Source organism: Gamsiella multidivaricata (genome assembly GCF_025024155.1).
Source record: "Gamsiella multidivaricata strain RSA 2152 chromosome Unknown BC939scaffold_13, whole genome shotgun sequence".
Classification (NCBI taxonomy): Eukaryota; Fungi; Mortierellomycota; class Mortierellomycetes; order Mortierellales; family Mortierellaceae; genus Gamsiella; species Gamsiella multidivaricata.
Genome location: NW_026251721.1, coordinates 54,492 through 78,145, shown reverse-complemented (window position 1 = coordinate 78,145; position 23,654 = coordinate 54,492). Strand labels below are relative to the sequence as shown.

The 23,654-nt window shown below is 48.7% G+C and overlaps 6 protein-coding genes across 6 annotated transcripts; 2 read left to right on the top strand and 4 right to left on the bottom strand.

The window, feature by feature from the left end:
* Positions 1-156: 156 nt before the first annotated feature.
* Positions 157-2,508, bottom strand: BC939DRAFT_442707 (uncharacterized protein). Its single transcript, XM_051554429.1, has 2 exons — positions 2,279-2,508; positions 157-2,090 (listed from the first exon to the last, which is right to left on the bottom strand). The coding sequence occupies exon 2, from the start codon at positions 2,037-2,039 to the stop codon at positions 390-392; it is 1,650 nt and encodes a 549-aa protein (XP_051415066.1). The 5' UTR covers positions 2,040-2,090; positions 2,279-2,508; the 3' UTR covers positions 157-389.
* A 7,419-nt stretch (positions 2,509-9,927) lies between these two features.
* Positions 9,928-12,012, bottom strand: BC939DRAFT_442682 (major facilitator superfamily domain-containing protein). Its single transcript, XM_051554428.1, has 3 exons — positions 11,248-12,012; positions 10,440-11,149; positions 9,928-10,338 (listed from the first exon to the last, which is right to left on the bottom strand). The coding sequence occupies exons 1-3, from the start codon at positions 11,829-11,831 to the stop codon at positions 10,073-10,075; spliced, it is 1,560 nt and encodes a 519-aa protein (XP_051415065.1). The 5' UTR covers positions 11,832-12,012; the 3' UTR covers positions 9,928-10,072.
* A 219-nt stretch (positions 12,013-12,231) lies between these two features.
* BC939DRAFT_442680 (uncharacterized protein) lies at positions 12,232-13,372 on the bottom strand. The gene is made up of 2 exons (XM_051554427.1): positions 12,495-13,372; positions 12,232-12,390 (listed from the first exon to the last, which is right to left on the bottom strand). The coding sequence occupies exons 1-2, from the start codon at positions 13,355-13,357 to the stop codon at positions 12,279-12,281; spliced, it is 975 nt and encodes a 324-aa protein (XP_051415064.1). The 5' UTR covers positions 13,358-13,372; the 3' UTR covers positions 12,232-12,278.
* Positions 13,373-14,533: 1,161 nt separating this feature from the next.
* Positions 14,534-16,257, top strand: BC939DRAFT_442676 (uncharacterized protein). The gene has a single exon (XM_051554426.1). The coding sequence runs from the start codon at positions 14,703-14,705 to the stop codon at positions 16,230-16,232; it is 1,530 nt and encodes a 509-aa protein (XP_051415063.1). The 5' UTR covers positions 14,534-14,702; the 3' UTR covers positions 16,233-16,257.
* A 49-nt stretch (positions 16,258-16,306) lies between these two features.
* BC939DRAFT_442672 (kinase-like domain-containing protein) lies at positions 16,307-19,722 on the bottom strand. Its single transcript, XM_051554425.1, has 9 exons — positions 19,242-19,722; positions 19,083-19,156; positions 18,382-18,626; positions 18,046-18,263; positions 17,791-17,951; positions 17,617-17,702; positions 17,339-17,525; positions 16,941-17,217; positions 16,307-16,851 (listed from the first exon to the last, which is right to left on the bottom strand). Exons 1-9 carry the CDS (start codon positions 19,339-19,341, stop codon positions 16,577-16,579), a joined length of 1,623 nt encoding a protein of 540 aa, XP_051415062.1. The 5' UTR covers positions 19,342-19,722; the 3' UTR covers positions 16,307-16,576.
* Positions 19,723-20,820: 1,098 nt separating this feature from the next.
* BC939DRAFT_394145 (armadillo-type protein) lies at positions 20,821-23,419 on the top strand (the record flags this gene model as incomplete). Its single annotated transcript, XM_051552132.1, has 8 exons — positions 20,821-20,983; positions 21,081-21,232; positions 21,353-21,534; positions 21,669-21,735; positions 21,844-22,080; positions 22,207-22,321; positions 22,460-23,043; positions 23,159-23,419. 8 exons carry the CDS (start codon positions 20,821-20,823, stop codon positions 23,417-23,419), a joined length of 1,761 nt encoding a protein of 586 aa, XP_051415061.1.
* Between the last annotated feature and the right edge of the window lie 235 nt (positions 23,420-23,654).

Genomic DNA, 23,654 nt, shown 5'->3' with positions numbered 1-23,654 from the left:
GCTTTCAAGATTAGGAAAGGCACATGTAAAAAAGACTTTCTTTGTTTAATCTCATTTATTATGATCGGATGCGTCCGAGGAGCAACGGTTTGTATGTACAAATGGGCTAGTTTGACTAAACTGTAAAAAAAAAAAAAAAAAAAAAAAAAAAAAAAAGTGCGGGAAAACCAAAGAAGAACAAAGACGTTTTTGTTTTTTTTTTCTCTTTGTAACTGGGGTGGAGTGGAGTGGGGATGGTATATTGGAGAGTTATTCGTTTGTCTATATATACAGTATCTGCCAAGAAAGGGATCACACATCCAAGGAGAAGAATAAAGATCACAAGGAAAAGAGAAAAAGAAAGAAAGAGAGAGAGTATGTGTATGTATATGTGTATGTGCGAGGAGTATTCAAAGGTGCTGGATGTGCTGCTGGAAGTGTTGTTGGTGCGACGAAAACGAGTCGCTCATGTCCTCATCGTCCTCATCCTCCTCGTTGCTGCTGCCCATTGTGTTACTGTTGTTGCCCTGGCTCATCATCATATTACCGCCCATGGCTCCGTTACTGTTTCCACTGGCAAACTCGTTGCCTGAGGCAACAAAGGGCACCAAGGGCGAGAACGTCGGCATTTGCACTCCACTCTGAGCCGCCAATGTCTCGAGGATCTGGAGTCGTCGCCATACTTCCTGGTTCTCGTTGTGGATGGACTTCATGAGCTCGCGTGTCTGGTCGATCTCCTGAACCTTCTGCTCGAGCTCCTTGATGTAGGCCTTGCGACGGTTGCGGAACGTGCGTTGGGCAGCACGGTTCTGGGCAGCACGGCGGGGGTGAGTGATGTTACCGGTTTGTCCGGATGCACGAGACGCTTGGGATTCAGTCGTGGTCGAGGTTTCGGGCTGTTCGGAAGATTCGCGAGATTCAGGGGCAGTGGACTTCTTGATCGTCTTGCGAATGGCGCGAGTGGTGGTGGCGGTAGTGGCGGTTTTGGTCTCGGTGGTGGCGGAGGAAATCATGTCGGCAGCGGAAGGGGTCGAGGAGATGGAGGAAGAGGAAGAAGAAAGAGTGGATTTGGTGACCTTGGTCGATCGGGTGGCCTTGACTTTATCCAGGCGTGAGCTGGTCGAGAGCCTGCTCGATGCTGCCGCGGAGGATTTCTTTGTGGGAGGGGGTGTCACAAGGGCATTCTCAGGGACTGCAACAGCGGCGGTGGATGCCGAAGTCGACGCGGACGAGGACGGGACCGGCTCGAGGGTGAGCTGTGGGGAAGTCTGTCTTGGGATCTGCTGTCCTGATTCCTCACGCTTGCGCTTAGGCGCTGCTGGGTGTGCTGCGGGCGAGTAGGTGTTGAGTCGTTGGAAGGAATGGGAGGGGACATTATGGATATCATCCTGTACAAGGGAGGAGGGGTGGAAGAACGGTGCGGAGGTCGCGATGGCGGAGGGGGCAAAGAGACTGGAGCTCGAGGTCGCAGAGCCCATTGTGGACATCATTGAGGAGGTAGCGGGAATAGACATGGATGTGACAGTCGAATGACTGGGTGTGGTGTCGTACATCATTTGCTGTTGCTGCTGGAAATGCAGTCTGAGTTGTTGGGCGTGCTGCTGTTGCTGCTGATTATGTTGCTGGCGCTGCTGGATGAGCGAGACATCTGTGTAGGGAGACCGTTGAGAGGGGAAGATGTGGTGCTGTTGTTGGTCTTGTGCTGGGATATCAAAGGAAGAGGGGAAAAGAAGGTAGTCCAGTGTGTTCTGCGATTGGACCTCCTCGCTCTTGATGATGGGGTATGGTGGTGAGGACGGTGCGCTATGGGTTGTCATTGTGGGCATGGATGTGGCGACTGGGAACTGGAGCTGGTGCTGGCGCTGGTTGTGGTGCTGTTGCTGTGGGTGATAGGACGGTGCCATGATGTAGTCCTGGACGGGCGACGTTGATGCGGAGCCGATGTAGGACTCCATTTGGTCTGAACTAATGAGCTTGGGCATATTATGGTCGTCGAGCATCGCCGGTGCGACGTTGAAGAAGTCGTTGCTGTTTGGGAACACCATTAGGCTCTGCAGCATGGTTTTCTGATTCTTTTTCAGGCCGGGTATGGTTGAAGACGTGGGTATTGGCTAGAAGAGTGAAGGAAGGAGCGGGGGAAGGGGCGGGTGAGTAGGCGATTAGGAGTGTGCAGAGAAGTGTGCACAGCTGTGCTGGTTACATGTCCCGCTATTGGGTGACTGATTGGAGGAAGTGTGGGGAAATGAGACTGTTCAGGGTACAGAGGGTCCGGCAGAGTGGGAGGCCGCCGAGTGCGTACCTTGACTTGGTTAGCTTGATTAACTGGAGTTGGCGGGGGTTTGTGAGAGTGAGGGAGTGCGTTCGGATGTTCTGTTTCTGGCTTCGTTGCTTGGGCAAGGAATGTTTGCTGAGGTATGAAAAACTGAGAGGTTGAGTGAGGATGAGAGGGAAGTCGAAAAAAACAACGGGCATTGAACGGCAAGGGCCTTGAATTTATATTTTCTGTGGTCTGCTCGCTGTAATGCTTTTTTCTTCTTGTTTGTTTTTGCTGTTTAGTGCAAGATGTCAGAATGCATATGCAGCTATTCAATCGCTGAATACACTTCTGACAAGGAATAAAGTAATTATAGACAAGGAGATACAATAAAATGACGCACATAGGAAAGAAAGCGAGTCGATTGGTGTAGAAACCCGACCACTGTATTGCAGTCCAAAAATTTTTCTCAATACCCCTCCTATTCATTCGTTCCTTGTGCTCTCCCACTTCAAAATTGAGTTCAATTCAGTCGAATCGGGACAACCTTATTCGCACTCAACTCTCAAAAAAATATGTTCGTCTCTGCGATGTATCGTCCGCATATTCCGCCTATGGACATTGGGCCCACCATCTGCACCTGCCCCTCGGTGGCTGCATTGCATTGTCCATCTGCCTAGAGCCGATTTGAACGGATCGATCACAGGGCAATGCAAGGCACTCAGCCAGCCAGTCTCGTCTGTTCCGCCCCCTACATGTGCATTCCAGGTCCTGAAAACCAAAGGAAATACAGGGCCGCTGTGGCCATACCAACTGATCGCCCTCGTCCTCGTCCACGTCCTCACCGTCTCCTGGAACACGAGCTGTGTTTGTGTCTGCAGATCGAAATCTCCGAGGCAATACTCGATCAACCATGCGCATCCCTCTCGTAACACAGATCCTATCCCTTCGCCTTTGTAGTTGTGGTGCACTCGTTTTGTCAGCCCATGATCCTTTTACAGTTGAACGTCCATTAGCTTCCCCCTCCCCCCTCCCCTACCATGTCGCACACAGGCACAGCATCATGTTCCATGTAGGGAGTAACCAAGCCCGAGGGGGCAGTCAAGAATCCTTCCTAGTCCTCGTCGTGTTAAAGACCTCATTCCCACTCTTCACTAGGATTCCAACCTCGCTGACGAGCAAAGTGCCTGTCCGTTGCATGTGCCTATGCACCCATAATTCTGCACATGCAGACAATGAATGCCAAGACGTTCAGGTGCATGAAGAGTGCCTCAAGATGGCCGCAGCGAATTGGACATCTTTTTTAAGTTATTCCAATAGCCCAAAGCAGCCAAATTAGCATCTTTGGCCTTCCTTCTCCCCGATTTCGTTCTCCCTCCATTCCTTCCTCCATGCAATGAATTATACGGGAAGGAGGCGGGCAAATCCTCACATGCAGATCCATTACTACTTACCCTAGAACGTCAGAAATGGACCAATCAGAAGCGACGGCAATACTCGCTGTGTACTTCCTTTACACATCCTTCAGTTCTACTGGTCAATGCGCAGTTCATGTTTCATAGCGATGATAGAAGGCACCACAAAGGATTCCGTCTGCTGTTGTGGCTGTCCCTTAATTGTCCTGGAATCTTGATGCAGGAATCGAGGACGGAAAGGAAGATGAAGAGAGAGAGAGAGAGTAGCACACTACGATCAGGAAAAAAAAAATCAAAAGGAGAGAGGGAGACAGGGGAGGAGAAAGAAGAAACGAGCTAAAGGATGGGGATGCCAACGGGCATTTTCCAGGGAGAGAAAGCGTAGTAAGAGAACAACGACTTGATCCCGTTCATGCAACCTCCTGTCTGTCCTTTTTCATTTCTCTACCATGAAGCCTTGTATGTTTCTGAGAATTATGCCAGGTGGACTAGTAAGAAACATCGACATGGTCGATTTCTGCATAAACCTCAACAGCGGACGGCTGTCGTGCTTACCACGTTTTCTTTTCTTCTCCTCCCATCTCCTTGCATAACAGAGAGTGGGGTATGGATGATCTTACTGCCGCCGACATGAGTACGCCTTGAGATCAAAAGGAGGGAAAGACATTTGACCAGAGCCACCCTCGATCCGCGGAAGGAATAGCGTGAGGTGTTGTCTGTAGCTTTGATTGATTACCAGATCTAGTCATACGGCCTAGTCGAAGTATGTGCAGCTCGCAGAAGCCTCACACATGGCGACAAATGGTGCATATGTACTTGACGTCGTGGAACGACATGGACTTTTGCGCGAACGAATGATTGGACCCTGGTGAACAACATCTCCGAGAGACAGAGATGGATACTGCAACTGGAGCGCGTGAATGGATCACGATGGACAACGACTAGTGAATGAACTACCAGGTCTAATTTGAAGCAGCCAATGGCGAACCGCAAACAAAATGGCGGCTAGAATGGTGGAAGAGGAGAAAAGAAAAAAAAGTCCCGCGGAGGAGATCGTTCTGTCAATGCGAGGAAAGAAGGAACTGAGGCGCGCACTTTTTTTTCTTACCGAGAGAGGACCCACTGACCATTGCCTTAATAATTATTCAGACTCTGGGAGAGGGGAAATGGCCTTCTGTTGTGTTTGTGGTCTTGCATGCATCTGGTTTGTTTGATGGTTTCGATACATTCCTCACTATTCATTCTTTTTCGTACCACCAACTCTTCCACATTGTTTGTTCCGTTTGAGGTACGTCGTACAAATAGAAAACAGTAATGTAGCGAAATGCCGATGCAAATCCGGCAAAAATTTTTTTTTTGCGGTCCGACCATGGGTGGTTCTTTTAGAAGCGGATCCGTTTGTTGATGCCAATTACGCCTCCCTTTCTTCACTCTTGCAACTCGATCGGTTGTTATTTTAGTCTACCGCGCCTGCGGTATGTTTATATATGTCTGCGTGATTACTCGCCCACTGTTCCCCCGGCTTACAGTGGCTCGACCTTTTCATAGTTTTGGACTTTCGGTGCAGACGGTAAAGAAAGCTAGTTTTAAGCTAGACCTCGTGTCAGTGGGTTTGCCGCTAAATTAGGACGAATCACAGTATGAATCGCCGTTTCGTTTCGGGTGTGGCTGAAAACAAGCTCCCTCCCTCCCCAGGTCGCACAGCTCCAGGTCTTCCGCAAAAGTCTACAACAACGAACCAAAAAAACGTGCTTTACCAAGAATCGCCTAGATCAAAATTTTTCATACTCTCCTTTCCATCTCACATCTCTTTTTCTATTAGTTGCCTAGACTCGATCGCCATATCGCAGTGGTCCTTCCCCCCTCGTGCTAATACCAAGAGCAGGGTCTTCTGGTTACTTTTAGCCCGATGAGCGACAGCAAAACGAGGACCCTACTGTCGTCAAGACAAACAGCGACTAGCTCGTGAACATGTCGAGTTCTCCTTGGTACAGTTTTGTCCGCAACCTGTTTTTCCTTCGTTCTGCGTTTCAGTCTGTGTTTCTCCTCCTTTTGCTTAATCGGATGTGATCTTTATAGATCGGGCTGTATGAGGGTAAACGTTTTTTCCTCGGTGGAACCAAGAGTCAAGGGAAACAGCTGCGGGAACAGATCCTCGGAGTTTTCGTCCTTCAATGGGTCTGTGTGGACAAATGCAGAGTCAATAATACGCTTAAGAAAGAGACAGTAAATAGAGGGTGGAATGCACACCCCCCGTTACTCTAACGGGTGCAGGGCTATTGAGAGCGAAATTTGTAAGCTGCAAAGGAGATCTGTGTGCACCCTTCCAGCAATTGGCCTGGCTCGCTTGGCTCTTTGTGTTCTTCAGACGCTCAGCTGCTTCTTGCTGCAATTGTCATTTCCATAATGGGTTAGCGCACATGCATGAAGCCGTCCATGACGTCGGTATCTTAATACCAAGGCGCGGAGGGCGGTGTGTCCCCTAAAAATAGGGAGGCATTTCGGCCCACGCTATCCGCACTGGGATGTTTGTTTGTTTCCATTTGCTGTGTCATGCAGTAAGAGAAAAATTTTCTTTGGAGTACTGGACTGGACGGGAAGGACGGAAAATTGAGTTTATGCTTTGACCCCTCCCCTCAATTCAATGCCAGCCCAGCCATGTATTGTAAAAAAAAAATTTGTCCCCCAAACCACAAGGCTAGTCTAGGTGGCATCGCGCTCCGGCAGACATCCATGCAGCAATGGCTACCAATTCCGCCCAATTGCCTGGATCCACAGACAGGCCATCTCTTTCAAAGCGAAGGAAAAAAAACCACTCTTCATAAAAAACGGCGCGAGTAGACGGATGTTTTCCCTCTTGCATTCTTACACTTTGTATTCTCTCCCACATCCCCCCTCACCATCTCTCTATATCAAATTAGGCTACACTACAGGAGCCGATCTGAATCTATCTGCGTAGCTTTGCGCGCGAACACGATTTCGTTCTCCAGGTGACATCAGAACACAGTAACGCTGAGCCATGCGTGGACCCTTTAACGCATCATTATGGAGCTCTTAAAACGAACGATGTCATCATACTTAACCGCGCATGGTACGAATGAACCCTGATGGTTAATAGAGAGCCCTCCAGGAGGCGCTTTGAATTTTGGATTGGAAACAAGGGCAGCGAGATGGTATACGCAAATATTCGCATGATCTTAAAGCACCTCCTTAAAGGTTCGGACAATGACGACGTTGCTTTGGCTGCAGACACTCCTGGCTGGTGCGTACATCATTTTAAGGGATTTGAATGTAAGGATGATGAAGAGGTTGATATGGCGATTCAACCGTAAAAAAAAAAAAATGACGGCATTGACCAAGAAGCGTTGTCAAACGGTTTTCTTCTCCCTTACAGCAGTATGTATAGAGATGCAATTGGAGTGCTCAAGACAGGCTGTTAGAGAAGAGCAAGAGGGAGGATCTGTATAACCAGCGTACATGTAGAGGCAGGACAATAGGGTTCAACGAGTGAGATGCCTGTTACGGTGTGCTCATTTCCTTTTTGCGTAGGTCGTGAGCTATGGGAGTGGATCGACGAGGAATGTTCGGACTGAGCAATAGTTGCTGCTGTGCCTTGATAATGAGAGCTATATTCAATCAGTATTGAGAGTATTGAGCTGTCTCTCTCTGTGGGCGTGCCCAGGACAGTGGAAGACCACATAAACAACAGATATGCATTGTTTAGCCAGTCTCGTAAGCATTTGAGGCAGATACAAGAACGGGCTGAGGTCAATTGATTTTCAGGCACAACATTACGACATCTCTTGAGCCGAGCAATTGGTAACGTGAGGAGGGTAGGAAAAGTATAAAAGCACCCCCCAGTCCCTCCTTTCTAGAGAAATCGGGATGAATAGGCAGGAGACGTGCCTTGTTGGTTACTGATATGCTCTTTCTTTTCATTTTCAGAACGTTGGCCGCTAGCTGGCAACGCCTCCTCCTCTGACAAGCGCGCACATTTTCTGTTCTGTACGGTATCATGTACGATAAAACTGCTTGCGAGGAATGAGCGTTTCAGTCCAAAGCGACATGCAAGAACTAAGGCCCAGACAAAAACCTCAGAGTGCCGTTCCGCAGATGCAACTTCCAACCCAGAACAGCCTAGTGCATAGAAAGGCTACCGGTGGAGCCTTCCTTAAGTGCCGTTCGGTTGTTCCTTCGTGTTTGGTGTTCAAGGAACCATCTGCCGGACTTACGTTATGCCTGTCCTCCCAATGGTTTATCCACACATGAGATGCATGCCCTTTTGATGGTAACACCAAATAGACAAACAAAAAGGTCGGCCAAATGGCCTATTGTGGTCGGACAACGATCGGATTGGATGTTGAGAGCACCAAAACAACATGGAGGGGACAATGCACAATTGCATAACTTAAAGAGTTATATTAAAACCTTACAAATAGGGCTCTCAACTGATGTATCCCCTGCCTTGTCTGTCCCCCGCCTTCCCGCTCTGCGGGGTTGGAACTGCAAACAACCAAAAAAAAAAATAGGGGAAAAGGGGCTCAGTTGACCTACAGTTGACCTACAGTTGCCCTCAATTGCCCCAATCAGATGAACAATGATGGCACAGATCAGTCCACGTTTTTTGTTGTTGTTGTTGTTGTTATTGACTTCATGGATCTGGCGGAGCTGAGCGCTTCAATCTCCACTGTTGAGGCGCACAACCATAGAATTTCTTTCAGTGGCCATACCGTGCGGAGATGCACCAATCAAGGCTCGCTGGATGGTTCTTTCGGCACTCACATCCTACAACGTGGAGATGTAACCCAAATATACTCCATTGCTCGCCCTTGTCTGCTCTCCCCCTTGTCGATTTAGATCGTTCCCACCTTGTTTGACGCTGGTGAAGAACTCGAGCACACCATCCTATCCTCTGTTAGCGGACAGTGCCCTCTAGCAAATTGCAGTCGATGAGTTGTTACTGCTAATACGTTACATGTGGTATACATCTGAGGTTTCTGAACAGGCACTGAGACGACTCGCCCAGTTCTGTTCTGGGTTCGCTTCCAGGAATAACTTTTTACATCAATGACAGAGAACTGAATCAGATCGGCAGGGGTTTATCGCAAAGATTAGCTTTTAACATCTCCGCTTTGCCATCGCGCTCCTTTTCTGTTTAACGGATCGTTAGTCTATAGTCAAGTCTATGTAGCTCACCGCACCTTTTATGGTTCTAATTTCACTTTCAAACAAAGCAACGTATTGAGTTCGAACAGCGCTCCTTGTAAAATTAAAAAGGTATCCATCCGTCCGCATGCAGCTGTGATTGAAAATAAAATAAAAAACTGAATGGACGGTGTGCAGAACTTTAAACTCTAAAAAAGTCCCGGGCGCAAAAAATCCGGCATTTCTCCGCGGAAAAGAGAACAGGTAAAAAAGAAAAAAGAAACTTCCTAGACTAGACATGTACATACACATGTATTTACGCATTGCATCGTTGTTTCAAGGGAACGAAGAGTAGATGTCGCCCAATCATGGTTATCTCTTCATGAGATGAGCAAGGAAGGAGATTGATGAGATCTCACAAATAACTTTTGAGGTCAAAGTGTGGTTCTGGAACCCCTCCCCCTCCCCTAACCCAACCTAACCCAAGCGACACCATTGAACAGCAAGATATCCCTGTTTCATCTTTCGGTCCTGCGCAAGACCTCTTTGTCGTCATTTTTTATTATTTCGATGGCCACGTTCGTTTTCGGCACCGTGATTTATTTTTTTGCTGCCCTATGTATCTTTCTTCCCAGTACGCGTATCAATCATCATTATCTCTTAATCGTACAATCACTAAACCAGGAATATCGATAATTGAACGCTCGTGGCAAACGTACCGGCCATCCACTAGGACATTGTTGTGGAGAAAAGACGGCGCCACTCAGGGGTATATCGTCATAGCTGTGTGTGAACTCTGCACTTTATTTTTATTTTTATTTTTTCATCCTCAGCCCAGTCCGCGTTGTTTGTTCTCTATGCTGAAATTTTGTTCCGATACATGGGTGTGAATGCAAATGCTGCCTATAACGACCACAGTCCCCATCAGTGAATTTAAAAGCCCTCAATCCTCCGTCTTGTTATCGATCTCCCGACGATCCAGATCCCCAGAAACGTCTAGGCATCGTAACCGCACCGCCAGAAGGAAGCCGCAGAACCCACAGCATGAAAAGAAAACCTCGACGTAGGTATAGACGGATGGATCCACGGTCATCAGTTTCGCCACAACTAGCGGGAAGACTGTGAACGCGAGATTCATCGCAGAGGAGGATATTCCACTAGATATCAATGTAAGATGACAGCCAAAAAAAAAATATGTCAGAATTAATATTTCCTACGCAGTGGCATTGAAGGGAGAAAGCGTTGGTTAAACCCCTTCCCCCCCCCCCTCAAACACTTACTACGCTGTCGCAATCTGATGGCTTTTGACCAGAATTGGAATGGCACTCGTAATGATAGCGCCGATGGCGGAGGATATACCCAAGGCCATGAGCGCAGGGACTGGGCTCGAGATAGGAATCAGACCCAGAACAAAGTGCGAGAATCCGATGATGAGTCCACACAACATGAAGAGCCATGACTTTTGACCATAGTGATCCACAAAATAGCCGACCGGAAGCACCAGGACCGCAGAGAGCAAATCAGGAACCGTCATAATCTGGGCAGCTACAACAAGCATGCAATTTTAATAAAGGTTGGGGTCAATTGGGATAAAGCAATTCTATGCAGAGAATCATAAAGTTGAAAGCGCAAAGAGTACAGCATACCTTTTTGAGGGTCATTGTGGTACCACCTCATCTGTAGAAATCCCGCGTGGATGCTGTTGAACGGCACTTGGACTCCGATGAGAAGGAAAGTCATGACGAAGAGCACCCAGAACGACTGCGAGTAGTCGAATACAGCCAATGCAAGCGCGAGACATTGTCCAAACGGCGAACTGCTGGCTGTCATGTCTTTGTACACGACCAAATCATCCCCATCTCCATCACTGTCATCCTGACTATCGTCATCACCTTGGCGAGAGGTCCTGTTCAGTTCCCCATTGGCTGTAATAAAATCCGAGTCTCCCATGGTTCTTTTACGTTCCCGACTCAAGACCCGGGCGCTGGACCCAAGGGCATTGCCGGTATCATGCAGGACTTCCATGTCGATCTCCTCGTCCGCATATGACTTACGCGTCTTGCCTAATGAAGGAGGGTCATAACGTCCTACCACAGCTACGTCAACTGCACTGTGGTCGAATGAATGTCGAGGCGTATCGATCGAGAACCTTGTACCACCGTGATGCGAAGGTAGGCGAGAGAACCCTGACGCAACAGTCGATCCGTAGCGACGATCCATCCACACCAAGGCGCATGCGGTCATGAAGGAGAGAACGCAGGACACAAAGCCACCCCAGAAGGCGGTGGGAACAGACGACTGTGACCAGATATAAGGCGTGAGCACATCGTTCAGAACACTCCCCAATCGAGAGATACTATTGGGGGGTGCAAAATGAAGACGTTAGGCATATATATATATATCGAAGAGATTAAGCATCTTTGCGTAAAAAGCAATGGCGCGCAATTGCTTTACCAGAGATTGATTCCCAAGGCCATTGCAAGTTCTTTTCCCCGAAAGTACTTGACTGTGATCGCAGACTGGGCAACGGCAAGACTCTCTCCGGCCCCAAAGAGCACCCTTCCAAGGATCATGGCTGGGACGTGACGCCTCTCGACTCCAAGACAGACGACCAGATGTCCAAAGGCGACCATGGCCGACAGGAACAGGAGCAGCTTCCGATGGCCAAACTTGTCCGAAGCGTACCCACCAAGCCAGGGCAGGACAATATTTGGCAGTGAGTAGGATGTATAGAGAATGTTGAGGAAGTAGGCGTAGGTCTCGTCTGACATCTGCATGTATTCCTGTAGAGGTTGGTTGAGCGAGGCCGGATTGTCAAAGGCGTAGTAATTGCCAAACATTACGAGGCAGGCCGCGGCGAGGATTGCCCACCGTACGCGGCCTCCGAGCGGGGAATGGGGTGTGACAACATGGATAGGGTTTGAGTAGTGAATGTCTCGCGTGGCCTCAGTCGTGAGGGTTGATGTTGAGGTCAATGGTGCTTCTTCTGATGATCTATGACCTACAGGTCCAGTATCATAGTGAAAGTCGTTGCTCATGTAATGGTACCTGGACCTTTAACTGCTGGGATCAAGAGATGCAAAGGGACATGAAAAAAAAAGAGAATGAGGATGCAGGATGCAGGATGCAGATGATAAGCGCAACGGTCCTGGAGCAGCGTGATGAGGAAGTGCAGTGCAGACAGGCAGAGATAAGGCTGTGGACACAATTGGGTTTCATGTCAGGGCTATCCACGTTTCATTCGCACAGCCCAAAGCTGGCCCTCATAGCCACGAAACTATTGTCGGTATTCCATATTCCAAACAGGGATTATTTTCATGCATATTGAGGCTATGCTAATGCCTTGCAAAAGCAGACAATTCCTCCAAACTATACTCGGTCAACTCAGTTCATGCTGAATACCATTAGCGCTCCGGAGCCATGTGGAGAGTAGAAAGATCGAATTTATTATTATTAGTATTCGGTAGGTTGTATGAACGCGTTGTTTACGCGGACTTGATCTTTTTCTGCTTTGGATTCGGACAGGCGACGGGCGCTGGATCCTCTTCAGTTCCAGGATGGTCCCATGACCTCGGTGCCAATGCCACCGGCAGTACCCTACCATTTCATTCAACATCCAGTTAATGAACGAAGCTTGTGTATTCAACTTGAAAACATAGTAGAAAAAAAAAAAAGGTGAACAGCAAGGGATTCATCCTTACCATGTAGCCGATAGGACAACGCCCTTACCCAAGTCCTGCGCTTGGATAACGGCCCACTGGAACCCGACCCATGCAGAGATGATCCTCGAGAGTGGAACCAAGGCTGCCAAACCTGGCATGCCCGCAACAGCACCACTCAAGAATCCAAAAAAGATCTGACTGGTGTTGGTGACCCGTTGGAGTTTCGACATACATTTGTGGGGCACGTAGATCTCATACCCCCACCAGTATGTGTATGCGCTAATCACATTCGTGGGCGGCGCCTTGCCAAGGGCTGCGATCTGTTTCTTGATCGAGTTCAGGGTCGAGTTGAGGATGGTCTGGTCCGCAGCATTGATTTCGGAGGTCGTTGTAGATGATGTCGTGGTCATGGTGATGGTTCCTTTTCGCTTCTCTGTCCCTACTCCCTTTTCGGATTTTGTATCTGATGGGGGAGTTATTGGGTCGGTGCTGGAGGCGGGTCGGACCAAGACGGTTTCTTCCTCGGACCCTCCTGACTTCGTCGTTGCGTCCTCTGTATCGTCCTCAGTCATGGTGACAGTTGTTACTGTCGTCGTGATGGTAGTCACCGAGGGCTGTTGAGTCGACGGCGCAGATGTGATGGATGCCATTAAAGACGAGAATGAAATCGCCCACCAAGATGACGGTGCCTTGACCACTTCCGACTCCGCGTCCACTTCCGGCTCCGCGTTCATTTTCCCACCCTCATCCTTTTGATTGCTATTCTCTGCATGTCCTTCATCGTTACTATGATCCCCTCCAGGTGTCGGTGGTTCTGGTGCAGGGTCTGAATGATGGTCCTGATGCTTGCTGGCTTCCCGGTTATGAACGGTCTTGAACTCTACGACCGTAGGATCAGGCATGGCCTTAAGAATCGCGATGAGGTCATTGACTTGGGCTGAGTCTGCTTTTTGGAGGGCCTTGACAGCCTGTTTCTTCTTGTAGGTGTCCAGATGTGCCTCATGGTTCGCACCTATGTAGTTCCATTGACAGGAGGAGCGTGTTAAAAATATAAACCGTAAATACATGCAGCCATACAGCCTTCGAATGCTCTTGTGGGTACCGGTGATGAGGTCGCGGATGGCGTGGGCTAATCCAACGGTGCGCGCCTCTTCCTCGACCTGGCGCTGGCTTCCGCTCAGGAACAGTTTCCGGAGGGCGACCATTGTTCTCGATGTTGGCTGTCTGGTGGTCGATAAATTAAATGCTGATTTCTTCTTGGTAGTAATCGGGCTTCTGGCTATGAACGCTGCCCTGGTATAAGGATGGTGCAAGATTGTGGAGGGAAGAGAAAGGGAGGAGTGGGAAACGAGTAAAGGGAGAGAGACCCAGGCGATGGATGATGTGCAGTTGCGCTCCTGCTCCTATCCAGTGGATGTGACCAACTGTCGTGACCAGCGGCTCTACAAGAAATACCCCTATTTTTTTTGTGCCTTCTTGTTTGAAAATGACATCCTTGTCGTTCATCCCCTCCTCCAATGTACGCCCTTGGACTAATGTTACCGAGTGACCCATCATGCCATAGCGCCAAATAGGAGGCATTGTTGGGTTATTGGTGGCCAATCTGGGATCGTGGAGGAAGTATGCTCCCCTTAACATTTCACACCATGGTCTGTGCAATTTTATTCGGCTTCTTTCCAACAACCTAACCGACCCAGCATAGCACGTACCCAGCCAAGTATCGATGGAAGAATACCAAAACCGGACGGACCCCCGTAAAGCTGACAGGGAGACTCAAGGTGATGACTGTATTTAGACCATAGAAGCTAGCCATCCTCACCACTTGACCTGCCCGAGATCCTGTACAGTCTAGTCCAGTTTCTTGATCGGACATCGATTCTGCAAGCATCCTTGGTCTGTCGAACTTGGTCAAAGCTCTTCACACCGATGCTGTTCCGCGAGATTCGGTCTCAGGACTGGAGTCGCCCATCCTTTGCGGCTCTATTCCGAAAGAACGTTTCGCAGGTCGTGACACTAGAATGGAAAAGGTCGAGGACTGCGGCCAGGCGACGCTATCTGGAGTTGTTGATGCAGCATCAGGAGCAGCAGCAGCAGCAGCAGAAGCAGGAAGGATGGGAAGAAGCATTGGAATCACCTTCAGCGGAGCCGCTCCTACCTTCGCTGGAAAACATCTGTCTGGATGATCTGACATCGATTCTGACATCAACAACGACCCCACGACTGCGCCTACTCGTCGTCCAAGGAGAGATGGAGCTCCGGCGGTTTCTGAGGACGATCTTGCCACGGCTACCGAGGCTGACCTGTCTTCGGATCGAGGATAGCTTTTCGTGGCAAAAGATTCATATCAGGGAGATCTTGTACGCATGCCAGTCTTTATTGAGTCTAGACTGTGATAGTTCTGTGGCCTTGCAATTCGATGACGCCTTTCACCAGCAGGGTACGATATCCAAGGACGAAACGGCAGCGGCTGGTCATGGTGACAACAACAACAACAACAGTAACGCAAGTAACGACGAATGTGAGGACTCCAACAAACATGGCAACGTCCATCAGGCTCAGGGAACTGGATCCGTACTACCAGCGCCAACGCCAACATCAGGTTCCTTATCGACATCTGAGTCGACACAGCAGCGTCTGGATTTACCCGCACAACATCTCCGGATTTTGCGTCTGCACAAGACAAGTCTCACTGATCAAGAGCTCCTTCGCCTTGTCCAGGAATGCCCTCAACTCCAAGAACTCTACCTTCATCAAGACCCAGGCACAGCCCCCACAGGAGGCCAACATTCTGTTTCTGCAGTATCGAGCATCTCAGGCTACACCTCCGCTGCAAGCTCCTCCTTATTGGCCCATCATCATTCATGGAACTGGTCCACAGAGTTCGTCACGGACTTGGCAAAGTCTTGTCCGAATTTGGTCCGCATTCACCTCAGTCCCGGGTGTTTCCAGTCTCTGCCGGAGGAGGTTTTGCTCAAGGTTTTGGATGCGTTTCCGAGATTGCGTGGATTAGGGGTGCCGTTTTCGAAGTTTGGTGATCAGACGATGCTGGAGATCTTGCGGACAAGGACAGGGACAAGGACGCGACCCACACAGGCATTGCCGCCCCTAATGCTACCCTCGTCAACAGGGTCCGGTTACCTACCGCTGCAGGAGCCACCACGGCCTGTGGACGGATCGCTGTACTACAGTGCACTGACGAGCCTGGATTTGACGCATATCAAGGGGAATAGATTATCGAATGCGATGCTACAGACCTCCTTCGAGCGATCCCCTGAGCTGTTGCGCTTTTGTGGGAACGAGCAGATGATTGACGTTGAGGATATGGTCCTGCAGGACACTGGCGCGCTCCGGCCTTGGGCTTGTACCCATCTAGAGACGCTCATCATCGGGTTCCGGTTTCAGAATAGCGATGATCCTTGCAACAGTAGCATGAAAGATATCAAAGACGACGACATCGTTTACCAACAGCTAAGTCGTCTGACGAAGATGCGGAAGCTCACGATCCTCAAAGACGGGCCAACTTGCAAGTCTAGGTCAAGCTTGGGATTGCTGGCCTCGTTGCAAGTTCTGCAGTCGTTCATGATCCCAAGATGGGATAACAACACAGGGTTGCAGACCGAGCAGTTGGATGCGGTGCGGTGGATGGCCAAGTCATGGAATTGCCTACAACAGCTTCATCTCCCTTGGGCCGGAAACACACCCCGGACAAAACAAATTCGCCAGTTGTTACATGACCTCAGTCGATCGAGCATTGAAGTTGTACCATCAGACGATTGAGCAAATAAAAAGGATATCAAAACCCTGTTTCTTTTTATTGTGCTTTCATTTGTACATTGTCAGATTAAAAGAGGAAAAAGAAAAAGAAAAAGAAAAAGAAAAAAAAAAAAGGTCTAGAAGTTGTAAGTGCAGGTAGAGTAGAGATGGATAAGACGCCTTCTTCTGCCACTTCAAAAGGACTCATGATGATTATACATCTCGTTCTGGTGAAGCAAAAAAAGAAGAAAAAAAGGACGAGCAGCAAGGACCAATGAAATATGCATATTACGACGAAAAGACGTTGAGAAGTGATGAGTGAACGGCCTTATGTACATGAACCGACTACTAAGTAGGCTAGTATTCTCTTAGTTGCCATCATCCGTTCCGCTGGGAGATCTTGTCATAGGACTAGGTCGTTTGATGTTCTTGCCAAAGAGTCGGTTCCTGAGCGCTCTTGATGCAAAGACTGTCAAGCCAAAGCCTGCCCAATCTGAATCCTGAAGGTCCTTGAGATCTCCGACTGTCATGATGTCCTGGTCCTTCAGCTTCAGCAGCCATTCCTCGACTTTGTCAGGCCCACGATGGTACGCCATCGCAGTGTCGCTGACTAGCTCCTCGATCGGCGTATTAGGTGTATATTCTATAACGTTCAAAAGGAAAGGTCAGCGAGGCCATGCCATCGCGGAGATTCAGAAACACAAACCAATCGCTTCGGACCTCCTTCCTTACCTTTGAAAGGAAGCTCAACATCGCCGGCGTAATCCGGATTCGAATTCCTGCGGGTCAGATTTGTCGTGCTTGCAGTTTGTGTCATTGGGCTGGACACATCCAAGGCCATGGGAGATACGGCGCCATAGGGATGGTTGTTTTGCATCATGGGTGATGACGGAGGATGGCTTCCAGCAATATCCTTCTTGTCGCTGGTTCCTGCCAACTCGCGTAATATCCGGTTGATGTCGTGGGTGATGAATCTCTTGTACTTCTGCGGAAGCACCTGTTCTTCAATCTAAAGAAATTCCCCCCGAACGCATTTCCATCGTAGATGTCAGATTAGACGGTCATGTAAGACACAGCAGACGCCAACACCATCTTTGTACCACAAAACCCATTTCGTGCGAAGTGCTCACCATCTCGTTGACCACCTCCTCGGCTGTGTCAGTGTTGGTATTGAACTCGAACTTAACCGACAACCTGTCCATGCCCTTGAACACAACCTGTAGCGTCAAGTGGTCCAGGGCCTCGTTCGCCGCCCGTACTACGACCTCTGGTTCTAATGCCAGGAACGAGTCCTCGATTGCCTCTTGTGCCGAGTATCTAAAATGAGCAGTATAATATGTAAGACTCTGAACTTGACCATCTCAAAAACAATGAAGGGATATGGCAACTTGTGGCTGAGGAAAGATACCTTTCATGCTCAGGAGCAATGCAGTGGTTGATCAAGCTAAGGACCTCTTGATCGGTTACCTTGGCAAGACAGTCTGGTTTATGTCCCTGTGCAAACATTAAAGAGCATCGGCATTAGCAACTTGTGAATTGCATGTTAAACATAGAATAAATATCTTGCTGAACCATAACCTACCTGCGACACTTTCTTGTAAATTTGGGCAGCGTTCTTGCATTCGCTGTAGGGATATTCGCCCGTGACCATCTCCAATAAGCACATTCCAAAGGCGTAGATGTCGACCTTTTCGCTATACCCTTTTTCCTCGTACATTTCTGGGGCCATAAACTCAGGAGTGCCTATGAAATGAGCATCATTACCATTGAGGTACATTAATATGAGGGGTAAATTGACGAATACAATGTCCCCGGAGAGATGTTGCCTTTAACATACCAATGACTGTGTACTTCTTGCCAATCGTCATCTTTGCCGTTCCCATATCTCCAATCTTGACTTCACCGTGCGCCCCGTTGATGAAGATGTTATCGCATTTGATGTCGCGGTGGATGATTGGAGGGTCGTATGAGTGGAGGTAGATGAGGCCTTTGAGAATTTGCCTACACCATCGCTTGACGACTTTGACATTTGGATGTTGCAGCTTGCGGATATATCTAAAAGAGAACAGTTCTGAGGAGGTTAATGCCCTGCCACACTGCCGCAAAAAGAGAGGTGACATGTTCTTTCCAGGTTATGCGGTGGTAGTGCTGGTGCGGAGAAGGATATACTTACTCTCTGAGAGTGCCAGATGTCATGAGCTCGGTGATGAAGATGAACTCGGTATTGCTGTACCAACAGTCGTGAAAATTGATGATGTTGGGGTGGCGGACACGCTTCAGGATCTCGACCTCCTGCGAGAGTTCTGCATATTCCTGCCTTGTGGTCTGGAAACAGTTCCAAGCAACTTCATAGCCCTCCTCGTGGTCGATGCCCTTGTACACAATCTTATAGGCCCCCTTACCCAGGACGCTGTTGAGCTATTGTTTTGATATTGAGGACAGACAAATTAGAACGTTGGATTTAGGTTGCCCTTATTTCTTCTACCGCGTTACAGAATCGTGCTGGTGTAACTTGGACTTTTTGCATATGAGGCATTTTTTTTATTCCTTCCTTGTAAGATGATCCCTTGATAACAACAACTGGAGGGCGATAGCTAAAGGGAATGAGGGTAATAACATGTGCGCGATTTTTTTCTTCTTCGCTCAATCCATTGAAAACGAAGCCGAGAGTGACAGAAAAGGTTGCGCTGAGGGAATATTGAGGATAAACTAAACGATGACCTTCGCATTCACGAGTGCTGTGTATAAAAAGGACGTTTTCCCACCATATACTCGTGCACGCTCAAACCACGCACCTTCATTTCCTCCCCTTTTCTTATCCTTTCTTTGTCCCTGTAAATGCCGCTTGCCAACTGCCTGTTTTTTGCTGCTTACCTTGGCGTATCTCCCGTTCGGACTCACTTCGACGACCTTTTCAGGATCGTGTTTAGAATGATCAACGTACTCAGCTAGGAAATGGCGACAAAGGGTATGAGTGTGCCAGTTGCTCGTGCGGGACATGACCAAACAAAGCAGTTTAAAGTGGACACTTACAGAATGGAGAGTAGTTTCGCTCATGTTCTTCGTCATGAGGATGATCCGATCCCTCTGAGCCGCTGTTGTAGGCTCGTACAGAGATGACTGGATCTGCCATAGTGGTGGTGCGAGTATCCTGTGAGAGTTGAATGCGATCCGACACGCGGGAAGACGAGATTCAGGAGCAATGGGAGGTGTCAACAAAAGACAGGAAGAATGCTGTTGTTCACTTTGAATCTGAATAGGATTGCGAGTGGAGAAACGAGTGAAGGCAAGAGAGGGTGGAGCAGAGCGATGAGGACGAGAGGAAGGCGCAAGTCATGGAGGATATTAAGTGCGAACGAGAGAGAGGTGAGGAGGGTTGCCTTTTGTCGACGGGAGAAAGAAGAACGAAAAGAGAGATGAAGAAACTCGATCAGACCAAGGTCAACACACTTTTTTCTCTTTTTTTTTTTTTTTTTGGCTTTTCTGCTTACGCCCAGCTCAAAAGGAAAAAAATCCCGAAATATAATAAAAAACAGGCATTCTTCACTCCATCTTCATGCTCCTCTTCCGGGTACATGTCATGTATCTCAACGAAGTGACAGCGATAGAAAAGACACCTAGCCCAGTCCGATGGTATGTATTCATTCTTGTCAAGTCAAAAGGAACAACGCCCTTGTACCATACCGTGCCTGGGACACCCAAACACACACAAGCACGCAGCAGAAATACGCACAAGCGCACGCACACGCACACATGCGTCTTTGTGGTTGCGCATCTGTGTTCACATGTAACCCTAGAGCATCTTTTCCTTCTTGCTTTGTATTCCAGCCATGCCCATGGTTTGATGCATTGTGGTGCCATGTGCAAGCTCACTTGTCTGAAAGATAATGCACCTTGCATGGATGCCCACCCCATAGCAGCCAATTGCCAATTGGCTCAGGAATAACCCGGAAAGTCCAGTAGTCTTGGTGGAATCGATACCTTGACGTCATTGGTCTGTGCACGCACGAGCCCTTGTAAAGATACCATTTAAATCCAGAAACGGGTTCGTGTGTCTTATCCAACAAGGGCGCCAGATATGGATTGTAGCCTGACATAGTGCTGAAATCTTGTTGCAAGAATGAGATAAAAAAAAAGAGACTGGAATGGTGTCTGTTTTGATTCCCCCCAGCAGACAGCAGGACAGGAGGGTGCATAAACTGAAAAGCAAGGGCCTCCCCCCCTTTCTAATTGCAAACAAACAACCAGAAAAAAAAATTGCTGTCGTCACGTTCCAGCGCGCGCGTTGAGTTGAGAGAAAGAGAGAGAGAGAGAGAGGGTGAGAGAGTGGATGGGTGGGGGAAAGAGGGGAAGTGGTTGTGCTGCATGCAAATACACTCGCCTCGCTTCTCATCACGACATCTTCATCCTCTTCAACCGCCCCTTTGCACCACCATCACTACCACCGCCACCGCTACCGCTATATTCACGTACAGTACATATTCTCGGCAGACAAGCAGATTTCAAACACACAAATCTCTTTCTTTCTTTCTCTCTTTCTCTCTCTCCCTTTGCCATCAAGCTTATTCATCCATCCATCCATCCATTCATCCATCCATCCAGCCTGCCTGTCATGAATCCCGAAAGTGAGGAGCTGTACCCTATCGCGATCCTGATAGATGAGCTGCGTCACGACGATGTCAGTCTCCGCCTCAACGCCATCAAGAGACTGAATACCATCGCCCTGGCTCTGGGCCCACAGCGTGCCCGAGACGAGCTGATTCCCTTTCTCGATGGTAACATACCAAACCCCAAACAACCGTTTCCGTTACATTGGGAGCATATACATGATGTGAGCGGCACAAAACTAAATCCATCCTGTCTTTCTGCTAGAATCGATCGACGATGAAGACGAGGTTTTGTTGGCCCTTGCTGGAGAGCTCGGCGACTTTGTAGAGTACATTGGAGGCGCGCAGTATGCCCATATTCTGCTGCAGCCCCTGGAAAACCTCGCTGCTGTCGAGGAGACCATGGTTCGCGATAAGGTACCGTGCCCAAGACGCGCTCTTACCACCAGTGTTTACGCTGCAAGAGTCGATGTACTTCATCCTTCTTCATGTATAGGTATCATAACTAACAATAAGCGTATCGTTTTTGTTCCATAGGCCGTCGAGTCCTTGAACAAGATCTGCCCATTGTTAAGTCAGTCCCAGCTGGAGCAATACTATATCCCTCTGCTTAAGCGCCTCACCCTGGGAGATTGGTTCACGAGTCGCACTTCAGCCACGGGTCTCTATGCCTGCGGCTATGCTTTGGTCTCGCCAGCACATCAGGAAGATATGCGCAAGTAAGAAGAGTCATTAACAGCATTCGTTGTTACGCGCGATCGCTTGAATGCCAGGATCATGGGTCTATCAGATGTACAGGATCAGATACTCATTCTTTTGTTGCCTCGATGTCTTCTCATAACCACATCAATAGGGCCTTCGGACAGTTGTGTATGGATGACACCCCCATGGTTCGTCGTGCAGCCGCCACGCATCTTGGAGTAAGACATAATTCACTCGTACTTGGATACGTATCTTTCTGTCGTGGACCTTGGCATCTTTGAGCGATGCACTAACTCAAATCCATCGTGCTTATACTTGTCAAATAGACCTTTGCCAAAAAACTCAGCAAGGAGCACCTCATCTCCGATATCATCCCTCTATTCAACAAACTGGCCCAGGACGAGCAGGACTCTGTGCGTCTGCTGACCGTGACCGATCTTGTTGCCATTGCAGAGCAGCTCTCGCCTGAGGAGAGCAAGGTCTACTTTTTGCAGACACTCAAGGTTATGGTCGCCGATAAATCCTGGAGAGTTCGTTACATGATTGCAGATAACTTTGTCAAGGTATGGATAGCAATCCGCACTATTGCAATGCTATCGCCACAGTATACATTACCGATGACGCCATGCTGGTTTTGATTTTTAGCTATTGCTTACAGAATTTGTATGGTATTGGGACATGTAACATAGTTGAGTACTGCTGTCGGCCAGGAAATTACACGAGAGGATCTTGTGGTTGCCTTTGTTCGTCTACTGAAGGATAACGAAGCCGAGGTTCGCACAGCTGCTTCTGGACAAGTTCCTGGTAAGTCAGATTACTCTTTGATTATTACCCTTCCTTTTCCTCCCCCCCTCCCCCCTCCCCCTCTCTCTCTTCCTTTTTTTTTTTTTTTTTTTTTTGACACGAGGGCGCTAATCAACTCCATCCTTATCTTTCTTGTAGGTTTCGCGAAGTTGGTGGATCAGGAGACGATTCTCAACTACATCTTGCCCTGTGTCAAGGATTTGGTCACGGATACCTCGCAACACGTTCGTGCGGCATTGGCAATGCAGATCAGCGGACTGGCGCCCATCCTCGGAAAGGAGGCTACGACGGAGCATCTTTTGCCCCTGTTCCTGCAGCTGCTCAAGGACGAGTTCCCGGATGTGCGCCTTAACATTATCTCAAAGCTTGAGACTGTGAACCAAGTGATTGGTATTGAGCTCCTCTCGCAATCTCTGTTGCCTGCAATTGTCGAGTTGGCAGAGGATAAGCAGTGGCGTGTGCGACTGGCGATCATTGATTACATCCCCTTGTTGGCAACCCAGCTCGGAGTCCAGTTCTTTGACGAGAAGTTGGGAGCCCTTTGCATGTCATGGTTGGGCGACAGCGTGTTTTCAATCCGTGATGCTGCCACGGTCAACCTCCGAAAGCTGACAGAGGTCTTTGGCGTCGAGTGGGCCAAGCAGACCATTATTCCCAAGGTCCTCGCCATGGGGACACATCCTAACTACCTGTACAGAATGACTACCATTTTTGCAATCACGGTACGGACCCTGATGTCGCTATTGTCGTTGGGGAATTTGATGTTCAATTTTTACACTTTCATGTCACTAACTCACTAACTCACTAATCATACTCTTCTGTTCTTTGTATTCATAGGCGATGGCATCAGCGGTGACACCAGAAGTGATCCGCGACTACATCCTGCCGACTGTCACGAACCTAGTCTCAGACCCGATCCCCAATATCCGCTTCAATGTTGCCAAGTCGATAGAAGCCCTGATCCCTGTGCTGTCGCAGAACCCAGACACGAAACCACTCATTGAGCAGCAGCTTAGACCAGCCCTTGTCAAGCTGAGTGAGGACTCTGACAACGATGTCCGCTTCTTCTCTCAAAAGGCGCTCATCACCGCGCAATAAGAGGGCGATCCCTCTCTCTCTTTCCCGGAAGAGAGAACAAGCAGGCTGGAGTCCATGTATATTTTCATGCAAGCACGCAATCAGGAGGTCAAGAGGTGGGGGGAAATGTGCTGTGTGTTTGAAAGAGACGGGAACAGAAAGAAAGATGGAGAGATGGAGAGATGGAGACTAGAGACCATTAGGACCACATAGGTTTTTTTTATTCATTAAACTGGAAATATTCAAAACATCTTTC

Coding starts and splice junctions, on each gene's coding strand:
- BC939DRAFT_442672 (XM_051554425.1), bottom strand. CDS start 19,341: ATGGCAGATCCAGTCATCTCTGTACGAGCCTACAACAGCGGCTCAGAG. Junction 19,157..19,241: donor GCGAAACTACTCTCCATTCT/GTAAGTGTCCAC, acceptor GCCATTTCCTAG/CTGAGTACGTTGATCATTCT. Junction 17,952..18,045: donor CAAGAAGTACACAGTCATTG/GTATGTTAAAGG, acceptor CTCATTTCATAG/GCACTCCTGAGTTTATGGCC.
- BC939DRAFT_442676 (XM_051554426.1), top strand. CDS start 14,703: ATGGAGCTCCGGCGGTTTCTGAGGACGATCTTGCCACGGCTACCGAGG.
- BC939DRAFT_442680 (XM_051554427.1), bottom strand. CDS start 13,357: ATGCCTGATCCTACGGTCGTAGAGTTCAAGACCGTTCATAACCGGGAA. Junction 12,391..12,494: donor GTTGTCCTATCGGCTACATG/GTAAGGATGAAT, acceptor ATGAAATGGTAG/GGTACTGCCGGTGGCATTGG.
- BC939DRAFT_442707 (XM_051554429.1), bottom strand. CDS start 2,039: ATGCTGCAGAGCCTAATGGTGTTCCCAAACAGCAACGACTTCTTCAAC.
- BC939DRAFT_442682 (XM_051554428.1), bottom strand. CDS start 11,831: ATGAGCAACGACTTTCACTATGATACTGGACCTGTAGGTCATAGATCA. Junction 11,150..11,247: donor GCCTTGGGAATCAATCTCTG/GTAAAGCAATTG, acceptor ACCCCCCAATAG/TATCTCTCGATTGGGGAGTG. Junction 10,339..10,439: donor CCACAATGACCCTCAAAAAG/GTATGCTGTACT, acceptor TGCTTGTTGTAG/CTGCCCAGATTATGACGGTT.